This window comes from Budorcas taxicolor, chromosome 5 (genome assembly GCF_023091745.1).
Source record: "Budorcas taxicolor isolate Tak-1 chromosome 5, Takin1.1, whole genome shotgun sequence".
In the NCBI taxonomy this organism is placed as follows: domain Eukaryota; kingdom Metazoa; phylum Chordata; class Mammalia; order Artiodactyla; family Bovidae; genus Budorcas; species Budorcas taxicolor.
In genome coordinates, this window is record NC_068914.1 from 109,857,932 (window position 1) to 109,869,611 (window position 11,680).

The 11,680-nt window shown below is 34.7% G+C and overlaps 2 protein-coding genes across 2 annotated transcripts in view; one reads left to right on the forward strand and one right to left on the reverse strand.

The window, feature by feature from the left end:
• The window catches only part of PARPBP (PARP1 binding protein), a 57,072-nt gene extending 48,598 nt beyond the window's left edge, over positions 1 to 8,474 (forward strand). The window contains exons 9-10 of the mRNA XM_052639615.1: positions 7,530 to 7,665; positions 8,134 to 8,474. Coding sequence (XP_052495575.1) covers positions 7,530 to 7,665; positions 8,134 to 8,474 — 477 coding nt within the window. The remainder of the gene's footprint in view (positions 1 to 7,529; positions 7,666 to 8,133) is intronic.
• Positions 8,475 to 8,868: 394 nt separating this feature from the next.
• Positions 8,869 to 10,001, reverse strand: PMCH (pro-melanin concentrating hormone). The gene is made up of 3 exons (XM_052641533.1): positions 9,753 to 10,001; positions 9,207 to 9,405; positions 8,869 to 8,918 (listed from the first exon to the last, which is right to left on the reverse strand). Exons 1-3 carry the CDS (start codon positions 9,999 to 10,001, stop codon positions 8,869 to 8,871), a joined length of 498 nt encoding a protein of 165 aa, XP_052497493.1.
• Positions 10,002 to 11,680: the final 1,679 nt, after the last annotated feature.

The following is an 11,680-nucleotide window of genomic DNA, read 5'->3' on the forward strand; positions in this document are numbered from 1 at the left end:
TCCTGGGTGTTCTTTGGAAGGACTGATGCTGAAGGTGAAACTCCAGTACTTTGGCCACCTCATGCGAAGAGTTGACTCATTGGAAAAGACTCTGATGCTGGGAGGGATTGAGGGCAGGAGGAGAAGGGGATGACAGAGGATGAGATGGCTGGATGGCATCACCGACTCGATGGACGTGAATTTGAGTGAACTCCGGGAGTTGGTGACAGGGAGGCCTCCTGGCGTGCTGCGATTCATGGGGTCACAAAGAGTCAGGCACAACTGAGCGACTGAACTGAACTGAACTGAATTTTAATTCATTTTCTCCAGCATATTAAACAGTTGCAGTTCTAGTAGATTAAAGATACACACAAATGCAATAACTAGAAACCCCAGACTAAGAAATGGTGCTCTGACCATGAGAGACTAGAGTAAATAGGATCTAAATAGGAAGAGAGGATGGAGGAGAGCATTTCAGGCTGAGCAAGCAACCTGATGAAACTATTAGATTTCTTTTCTAGTTTAAAGAAACTGTGCTTTCAGTAGTATACAAAAAGAGTGAATAAATAATGTGGGGCAAGATTAAGGAAGGTGTGGCTTTTGTGATTTTAAGGAACAGTTATTTTTTGTAGGGCTTATTTTTAGGATATGTACATGAGAACCTAAGAAAGGCGGAATATTTAAAAACTTGAAAGGAATGGTGGATACAGTGGGGCTTAAGGACTTTAGCTGCATGGTTCTCTCCACTTGAATGTGATATAGCTCTACTGTGCATGTATATCTCTCTCTTGTTTCTGTACCAAATGGTTTTCTTACTATACTGAACAGAGTAGAGTTTAGTCTGTACCCGTTTTTCTGTTTCAGAGCTTTTGTCCTTAGGGTAATTTAGCTGTTCTTTACCAATCTACTTCTCTCATTTCTGTACCCTGTGGTTTCTTTACTCTCTGTACATTTTTTTTTCTACCTCCAAGCTTTTGCTTCCTCTTGGTTTCTGTTACCTCATACCTTCTGCTCACATACACCTGTTAGAATCTGTTATAATTTTACTTAATTCACTCAACAAACATGTATTAAATGCCTGCTGAGTACCAGGCTCTGTCCTAAGCATTGGAAATACATCTGCAAACACACACACTCCCTGCCCTGCCCTGATGGACAAGTCTTCCCCCAGTATTTACGGGACTGGGGTGCAAGAATATAAATGGAAACCTCTGGTTTGCCCCTGTTGCTGCTGCTTAGTCACTTCAGTCGTGTCCAACTCTGTGCGACCCCATAGACGGCAGTCCACCAGGCTCCCCCGTCCCTGGGATTCTCCAGGCAAGAACACTGGAGTGGGTTCTGGTCTGCCCCTACAATTCCTTTAATCCTGGTTCTGTTCCTTGCTCTTAGAGACCCGCCACCCAGAAACATATACATCCCATTCCCCAATACCCGTGTCATAAGCAGTAAGCCCTTGCAAGAGGAAGAGGCCAGTGCTGGCCCAGCACCTTGGCAGTTTGAGCAAGGAATTCTGGGGCCCTTAGATACTTGGAACAGGATCTAAAAAGAGAGGTCATAGTCTCTTACTCCTCACCCTGTGGGAATGAAGAGCACCATAAGAGGACCAGAGGACACCATCGGTTGGCAGACTAAGGTTTTGTTCATGGAGCTTACCTTTTAGTTGGGAGAGGGAGAAAATAAATAAGATAATTATATTGTATCAATGTATTAGATGGTTATCAGTGCTATGGAGGGAAATAAAGCTGGGAAGGGTTATAAGGAGAGTATATTCTTTGTGTGTGTTTTGGTTTTAAAGAGAATGATCAGTACAAGTCTCTTTAAGAAGGTGACTGAAGAGTATTTTTCATTAGAATGGATATGGAATGTTTATATTAGTTTGAACTAAAATTTGAACTCATTTTGACTGACAGAATGAGGGTGGGATTTATTGCATACCTTCTAAGTTTTATACTAGATATTTTATATACCTCCTTCCAGTTAATCCTTGCTGAAGTCTAAAAGGCATTATTTTCCAGTCCATATACCTAGTAAGCATCAGAGTAAGGATTATGTGTTTAGATGTAAGACTTCTAGTAGTCATGTATGGATGTGAGAACTGGACCATAAAGAAGGCAGAGTGCTGAAGAATTGATGCTTTTGATCTGTGGTGCTGGAAAAGTCTTGAGAGTCCTTTGGACAGCAAGGAAATCAAACCAGTCAATCTTAAAGGAAATCAACCTTGAATACTCACTGGAAGGACTGATGCTGAAGCTTCAATACTTTGGCCCCCTGATGCTAAGAGCCGACTCATTGGAAAAGACCCTGATGCTGGGAAGGATTGAAGGAAGAAGGAGAAGAGAGCAATAGAGGGTTGAGATGGTTGGATGGCATCACCGGTTCGATAGACGTGAACTTGGGCAAACTCCTGGAGATGGTGAGGGACAGGGAAGCCTGACGTGCTGCAGTCCATGGGGTTGCAGAGTTGGATTGGACTTGGTGACTGAACAATAACAACTTCAAAGTTTGTGCTGTTTCTAAAGAGTAAATAAAGGCATAGTAATTATAATAAGGAGTCATAAAAATATCATGCTATTACCTAGGTCATAATATTATCTTTCCATTATTTAGCAAAGTTAAATGAAATTTTATTGATGAAGAAATGGGTCATTTGATATACTCACAAGTTCATATTTCACTAAGGACAGCAAATCTCAGGCTTTCCTGGTAGCTCAGTGGTAAAGCATCCGCCTGCCAGTGCAGGAGACACAGGTGTGATCCCTTATCTGGGAGAATCCCACATGCCATGGAGCAGCTAAGTCCATGTGCCACAACTATTAAGCCTGTGCTTGAGAGCCCAGGAGCCCTATAGAGCCTGTCCTCCTCACCAAGAGAAGCCACTGCAATGAGAAGCCCTCTCATTGCTACTAGAGAGTAGCCCCGATCACCACAACTAGAGACAAGCCTGCAGCAACAAACACCCAGCACAATCAAAAATAAATAAAGAAAATTATAAAAAAAATCATAGCAGATCTCTTTTCTTTGGAAAATGTGGTATTGTAAGAGTGAAAAGATAAATTCTGAGTAGTTACATGTCAAATAGGTATGTTGAGTAATTTCCAAACTTGTTAATAAAATATATCAGTATAGTGGGGGCTTAGAAATTTCATTCCCTTATTAATACAGGTAATTGGAAGTTTCTATGATGTTTTAATATTCTGGCTCATTAGTCTTAATTTAACTGGAGTTAGGCTTTCCTTTGTGAAGTACTATTTTCCTTAAACTGGGAACCTACTAATAATTTCAGTTTTAAAAAAAGTTGTGGCAAAAGGACTTTTCCAATTCTTGGCAGGTTTGAAGTTCATTGCATTTTTACTGTGGATAGAAATCTTTCCAAAGAGGGGAAATCACTCTACAAAGGAAAACTTTGAATCCTTTTCTCTCATGTGACTTGAACATAAAATGATTTTAACAGCCATGTATGAATCTGAACATTATTCTTAGTTGTTTAGTACTTCAAAAGCACTTTCAGAAGGGAATTGTTTTGCTTATTTGTGATTCCAAATCAAATACACAGAGAGATTTGGAAAATTTGCAACAGGAAGTAATCTCAGGTCTATGTAGCCACTAATCTGGTGCAGAAAAATTCAACTTTTATGAACAAAGGATAAGCAATCTCTTTTAAGTTATAAATACAAGTCAGTATAGCTTGTATTGTTTTAATAACTAAAATGAAGAAGCTGACTGTAAGTTCATTGTTTGAACTGCATTCCTAGAATCATTTTCGAGTTGACTGTGTCCTGAGAAACCTAATTCAACGGATTTCCTACTCTGTAGGAATATTCTCTTTATGTGTTACTACACTAGTAACTATAGAGTATCTGCATATATCTTTAGAGTTATATGTAACTCTTTCATATTTTTCACTTCACTTAATCTTGACAACTCGATGAGGCAAATATTCCCATTTATGTATGGATAAGAGAGATTTTGAGGTTTACCCAAGGTCATCTAGTTAGTAAGTGATAGGACCAGTATAAGAAGCCAGGTCCTTTGATGGCAAATCTGATGCCTTTGGCATCATATCATCTTGTCTTTTTATGTGCATTTCTTAGTTTGATATCACAATGTTGGCTCCAGTCAAGTTCATGATCAATTAAAATCTGTAAATCTTTTTCATATGTTTTTAAGTCAGATTCTCATCCTGTACATCTGTAATTGGTATTTTGAACTTAAATATAGGACTTTGTTTATCCTCATTCATTTTCATTTTGTTATTTTCTACTTATTGTTCTAGCCTTCTGAGATCTTTTCAGTCTTGATTCTATTATCCAATTTTGTAAGTAGAGTGTCTTTGTGATTATAGAAGCCATCCTAGTAGTCTAGTATTCTGTGTTCCTGTTACATAGTTGGAACTTAATAAGTGATAATTGGTTTAAAAAGATATTTGTACAGGGCAGAGAAAAAACTCACATAGAATCTCTTACCAAAAAAAAAAATATCCTCAATATAACTACTTTCAGTTTTGGATATAAATGTTGCAGTATTACCATAGCACCATTATGGTTCTCTCTTGTATTTTGTTATGTTTATAAATAATGTTTTTCATGGTAAATATAGTGGCTAACTAATTTCCTTTCCCATATCAACTTGTTATCAGTATTTTAAGAATCCATTGCCTTATAACTCTAGTTTCCTGAAACTGGCCTACTCTGGCTGAGGATTAGAGAATTTCTATTGGGGGCCTGAAGAGAAGAAATCTAGCTGTCAAGAGGGCTATTGAACTTATTTTACAACTGTATTTATATAGCAAAGAGAGGTTTTTACTCAGATGTCAGTTCCCTGGTGGCTCAGAGGTTAAAGCGTCTGCCTGGAATGCAGGAGACCCGGGTTCAGTCCCTGAGTTGGGAAGATCCCCTGGAGAAGGAAATGGCAGCCCACTCCAGTACTCTTGCTTGGAGAATCCCATGGGGGAGGAGCCTGGTGGGCTACAGTCCATGGGGTCATGAAGAGTCGGACACAACTGAGCAACTTCACTCACTCACTCAAGTTTAAAATTAGTACAAATAACTTTCTAAAGAAATTTTTATTCATATGAGGTATAAGATTGAGACAATGTCAGTTGTCTGTGTTCAATAATATAATTATTGTCTTTTTATATAGAGTGTTTTAATGAGTGTTACTAGGGCTTCCCGGGTGGCTCAGACGGTAAAGAATCTGTCTCCAGATTTTGGGTTTGCCTGCAGGATACTTGGATTTGATCTCTGGGTCAGGAAGATCTCCTGGAGAAGGGAATGGCTACCCACTCCAGTATTCTTGCCTGGAGAATCTCATAAACAGAAGAGCCTGGAGGGCTACAGTTCATGGGGTCACAAAGAATCAGACACTTCTGAGTGACTAAGCACGCACACATAAGTGGTACTGATGAAGGTATTTTGGTGGGAGGTTGAAGTCCCTCAAGCCACCTGTAGGTGCCATCACTGTTTGGGTGTTATGGGAGTGCTGCTTGCCAGTCACTTAGCATCCGTTTGCTTTCATGGTCTTACTATACTCTTTATAACTCTTTGCAAGCAGTAAATTTATAATTTTCTATATAGGCCGTCACCTTGGTGAAATGAAAGAAACATTGTGTAAAAATATATTAACAGTTAGTATTGGAAGTAAAAGTTTTTGGATAATTTGCTACAGTAATGATATGATGTAATATAAAATTTATTTCATTAACTATTTTAATAGCTTTATTAATGGTTTTAATTCTCTACTTATGAAATTAATACAATCCAGAAAGGGATTAAAGTTAAATCCCTAGTTAAAGCCTTCAATTGTATTTTAGGGCATCTCATGGTAGAACCTATTTAATAATAGTTGCATTTTTGTGGATTCATGAAGATCTTGGGCTATAGCTCCATCCATTGTCAAAGCCTACTGTATTTCACTTTTTAAAAAAATAGTTTTTGATCTTTTACATTTTCACATTTTTTCAGTTTTGTGTATTTTTGTGCTTAAATGGAAGATAAATTCTAATTGTCTGAATCTTCAAGCAAATTAAACATAATTTTTAGTGTTCTGGGAGTTAGAGGCTCTCATAAATACCATTACTCAAAAAGATATAAAATTTGTCATCCTGAGAAAACTTGCTTTTATGAAGCAGCTGGACTGGGGACTATTCTAATTTCTTCTAAATTATAGTCAGTGGGTTTCACTGCCATTATCTCTGCAAACATCTGAGAGGGTTAATGCAGTTATCTCTCTGAATATAAAACACAATTTATAATTACTGAATACATAATATAAAATCTTGCTGTTTTAGACTTCGTGAAATGTATCAATATATGCTCTGTGAGCTTTGTTCAGCATGATGTAGTTATACTTTGAAGTATTAATTTTTGAATTGTTGAAGTCCTCTTTATTTAATCATGTATTTGAAATTTAAACTTGTCTATTTCTGAAAAGGATTTGAGATGATTTCTAATTATTTGGAGAAATCTCACTATTATAATAACTAAATGGCATTATACAGCAGCTGCAATTGTTGAAATTTACATTATCTGTGTGGATTACTTTGTTTTGAAATTAATTCCTGTTCTTAAAACAGCCACTGGTTTTATGTTTACAGAATGCATTTCCAAAAGTGTTTTCTTCACATCCTTTTCAGTGCTTAAGAATTAAATTTAGCCTTCTAATTTTCTCCTATTTCTCATGTTTTAAGATAATTACAGGAGTATACTTTGAATACTCAACTATTAAATCACTTGGTCAAATCTTGTTGTTTGTTGTTTAATCACTAAGTCCTGTCTGACTGTTTTGCAGTCCTATGGACTGTAGCCTGCAGGCTTCTTTGTCCATGGCGTTTCCCAGGACAGAATACTGGAGTGGGCAGCCATTTCCTTCTCCATGGGATCTTCCCAACCCAGGGATCGATTCCATGTCTCCTGCATTGCAGGCAGATTCTTTACTACTGAGCCACCAGAGAAGCCCATCTTATTTCTTAATTTTCTAAATATTCAAGTTTTTAATTAAGAAATAAAGCCTTTCATTCAGTACTGTTTATCTTGTTTCTTTGTTAGTTGCCTATTTTTGCTTCTTTTACCTTCTCCTATTTCTCTATTTCATCCTAGTATCTCTCCCTTCCTTAGTTTCTCTAATTTCATTTTTTTCCTAAAAGAGTTTGCTCTGTATTTTAAGATTAAAAGCTTCTATTTTTCTAGGATTATGTATATCATGTATATCATTATTAAACTTACAGTAAAACCCACTTTCTAAGGCAACTCGGACATAGGAATGTGTAACAAAGGCCTTTGTAGAGTTTATAATTGATTTGGTAAGCTTTTACAAAAATTATCAAAAACATACACAAAACTGATATTACTGGGAAAAAAAGCTAATTGTAGCAGTGAATGAGTTTGCAAACTATGGAATATTAAGGATTAAACGTTCCCAATAGATAATGAAATTTTTAAGGGAAATTTTTATGGTACCTCAATTACTACAGTGTATATTTCTATATAGATGAAAAAGTAAGTCAAAATAAAGGGAAAATTGCATATTTTCTTCTTCTTTCTTCTTGTTACCAGACGAAGCAAACCTTAATTAGATCTCAGTTTGCCTGTACTTATAAAGATGACTGCATGATAAGCAAGGATAAATGGAATAATGTTAATTCAACATCAAAGCCTTTGTGTGTTCTTCACATGGAAAATGACCTTTCTGGTAATTGACCTAATTGAACAATTTAATAACAATTTAATTCTAGTGTACTGATTGGTTTTAACTTAAGTAAAACTAGATTTATTTTTTGTAATGTAAAAGTTTATATTTTTAAAGACGAGTTTATTTTAAAAGTTATATCTAAGTACAAATTGGTGTATAGAATTAGGACTTAGTTTGACTTAGCTAAATGTATTTAAGAAATAACTTGTAGTAGCATTTAAGGATTGTGTTGTGCATTCAAACAAAGCAAATTTATTGTTTGTAGGGATGAAAAGTGATATGGTAAAATGAAATGAAATGTGATAGTAATATTGCTGTATCTGTTAGTAATGTAATTTATAGCATTATTTGATTGTAAATCATAAATTTTAAAATATTCTATGTCTATTTTAAAAGTTTATAAAAATCTCATGTGTAATAATTTCAAGTATTATATAATTTCTTTCCTCTTTTCATCTTGCATAACAGAAGGTATAAATTCTTCTGTTGGAAGACCAACAATTGGAACAAGTTCTGGAAATGTTCATCTGGGCAGAAATGAAAAAGAAAAAGTAGCAAGAAAATCAAGTAATCTGACAGGAAATACAATCTCAAAAAGGAGACAGGTGGATTTGGATGATGAAAATATTCTCTGTGATAATGGAAATGAACCACTTCAATACAAAATTGTTAAGATACCTAAGACATCAAAAGATTTGCAGAATAAATTGGATGGCAAACTACTCAGAGTTGCAAAAACCAATAGATGTACCACCAAGGACAAATTGATTACTGGCCAGACAAAGTTGACTCAGTTTTTTAGACTATGAAATTATCTTTTATGTTCTTTAGGTTTGTGTGTATATATATATATATATATATATATATATATTTATATATATATAAAACCATTTACCAAATTCTACTTAATTTTTAAGAAATGAAGGTGTAAGTTATAGTGCTTTATTATTTTGGTCTGCAGTGTACGTATGGTTAGCATGTTAAGCATTGTTTTAAAAAAATACTAGTAAGTCATAATTATGCAGAAAATTCATAAAGTTTAATGCACAAGTAAAGCAGTCATTTAGGCATAACTTAATACCACTTTCTTTTAAAACAGACATTTAAAATAATACAAGTTATAGTAGCATTAAGGGCTTTTTTCCCGAGAGGCAATTAAATGATTTTGCTTTCTTTTTAAACGATGATGTGGACCAACAGGCATCAGACTTGCCAACAAGGTCGATAGACTCTTCCCAGCATACACCTGAGCACTGAAGGAAAAAAAAAAGTTAAATTGTTTAAAGGACTAGTATCACACAAAGTTGATTAGAAATAAAAGAATGGATTTGGTATAGCTAAATCTGAGTAAATTACAATTATAATAACTAATTAAATACTTTTTAATTTCACATCTTTTGCAGGAGTCACTTAATATCAAGTACAAGTTGAACCATGGTCTTATTTGATTTTGTTATGATTGGACCCAAATTCCATTAAATTCAAAGTTCTATTTTATGATATTAAGGTATAAGAATTCAATTTAAAAAAAAACTACTCACTGTCAAAATCTCTCCTTCCTATAGGAAATTTAGCTGAGTTTTCTTCATCCCCAATTTCTCTCTTTTCTTGTGTTGATTCAGTATTTTGAACTTCATTCTCAGCTGGAAAAGCTACAGATCCTTTTAGTGCAAGATAAGGTTTTATAGCCAGATTCAGTGGCAGGCCATGATTTAAGAAATTATGTTTGGAACCTGCATTCTGTAAAGAAAAAGTTGATTTGTGTTTTAACTGTTCTATTGTAAATGGAACTATAATATAATTGTGTAATATTCTTATTGATCAGTTTAAAGATGCCCTGCACTGTTTTGACTCTTTAAGAAATACTTTAGATACAAGATTTTCGGGGAATAAAAACTTTTTGAATAAGAGATATTTCCCAGAATGGAAGAACAACCTGGTATGTATGAAATTTGCTTAATTGTTCTAATGCATACTGTGACTTGTTTTTACATGCTTCTGCTTATAAAAGTATCAACTTTACTTTCAAATGATTCATAAAGATCATTCAAATTTCCATTGAAATAAAGGACAAGTCACACACTTACCTTTGAATTTTTGTTTTCTTCATCATTCATGAAACTGCTCTCATCATTTTTATATTGCTCCAGGGAAGGAACAACAATTGATTTTTCTGCGGTATCTTCCTTCTGAAAGGCTTTCCCCAGCCTCAACGTTTTAAATACCATGTCATCTTCTAAATTTCTTATCGACTTGGATGCTGAAAGTGAAATGCCTTGAGAAAGCAAAGAAAAAGTTAGTATTAATATGTAGGAAGAGAAATTCATTTTTGCCATCCTTAGTTTGATGTTTGCATAGAGTCAAACAAGGATGTATAAAATGAAGTGAAATTTCTCAGTCATCCTGCTTTGTAAATGATTCTTGCCTTTATATATTTTCCAGCTTGAATAAAAAGCACTTGAAAAACTTTCATCATTTTAGAAATGACTCATCAGATAGAAACCAAGCTTTTGTATAGCTGGTAATACCCACATTGTTTTAGTTTTAGTGGCATATTGTTTAAGTGTGAATTTTCTTGGAATCTTATTAAGATCCTTGGTAGAAAGCTTAGTGTTGAGGAGATTATACTCTCTTGAAAGTGAGTTCTTATTAAGGAAAACCACAGGACATCAGACTCTCCATATTCTTTTCTTGTTTATTTATATTGTTTCCTTCTGTATATTTTCGATTAAGTACAATATTAAAACTAAAGTTACTTCTTTTACTTAGGATGTGTGTGTGTGTGTGTGTGCTCATGCTCAGTCATGCCCAACTCTTTGTGACCGCATGAACTGTAGCCCACCAGCTTCCTCTGTCCTGGAATTTTCCAAGCAAGGATACTAGAGACGGTTGCCATTTCCTACTCCAGGGGACCGTCCCAACCCAGGGATAGAACCTGTGACTCTTGCATTGGCAGGTGGGTTTATTACCACTATTGACACCTGGAAAGCCCTTCACTCAAATACTTTCAATCCTGATTAAATTGAAATAATTTTCAAAAAGATTTTTTTTTTCCATAAATGCTTGGGAGTACTCTTTGGTGTTTAAAGTATATATGCCTGTCAGTGTGAAAAAAAGGTCACATGTGCTATATTGACTTATCAGATGTGTTTCTATCTTGGTATTTACAGAAGATTATTACTAATATTTATTAGTGAATTTAGCAGGTCCACAAAGAGAATATTTACATTATCCATAAACCTTAATTTTAGATAATGAGTGTGTTGTATAATTTTTAATTAAACATTTCAGAGTTAATTTCTAATGGTGACCCTGCCAACTAAGAGAATACATTCTTGTATGTATTCTGGTATGCATGTGCCGTAGTTTTTCTAGGGTATATTTCTAGTTTTGGCATTGCTGGGTCATATAGTATTTGCGTTTCAGCTTTATTAATGCTGAAATGGTTACAGAATAGTAGTAGCCAGTTTAAGCCCCTACCTGCAAGGTATGAGAGTTCTTACTGCTGTAGGTTCTAGTTAACACTTGGCTATCTTATTGTCATTTAATGTTTATTTCTCTAATTACCAAGGAGGTTGGATGTCTTTTCATATGCTTATACCATTTAAAGAAAAAAAATTTTCATTATTGGGTTGATGATTTTTTTCTTGTTGATTTATGGAAGTTTAATATATGTTAGATATTAATTCTTTGTTATGTGTTTTTATTTTTTTTATTACAGTATGTCCTATCTTTTGAATCCCTTCATGATGTCTTTTGGTGAACCAAGCTCCTTAATTTTAATGTTTTAATTTTTTGTGTGCTTTTTGTGGTTAATATTTTTAATATGCTGTTATTTGGAAGTCCTTCCAAACCCTGAGATCATTAACATATTTCTATATTTTCTAAAAGTTTAAATGTTTTGACTTTCAGATTTAAATTCTTAATTCATCTAGAATCTTCTGTTTAAGAACTAAATTTTAACTTTCTCCAGACGTCCTTAACTTCTTAAATAACTCATCTTCTTCCCACCAAT

Coding starts and splice junctions, on each gene's coding strand:
- PMCH (XM_052641533.1), bottom strand. CDS start 10,001: ATGGCAAAAATGAATTTCTCTTCCTACATATTAATACTAACTTTTTCT. Junction 9,406..9,752: donor AAGAAAACAAAAATTCAAAG/GTAAGTGTGTGA, acceptor TTTTCTTTACAG/AATGCAGGTTCCAAACATAA. Junction 8,919..9,206: donor AGGAAGGAGAGATTTTGACA/GTGAGTAGTTTT, acceptor TTTTTCCTTCAG/TGCTCAGGTGTATGCTGGGA.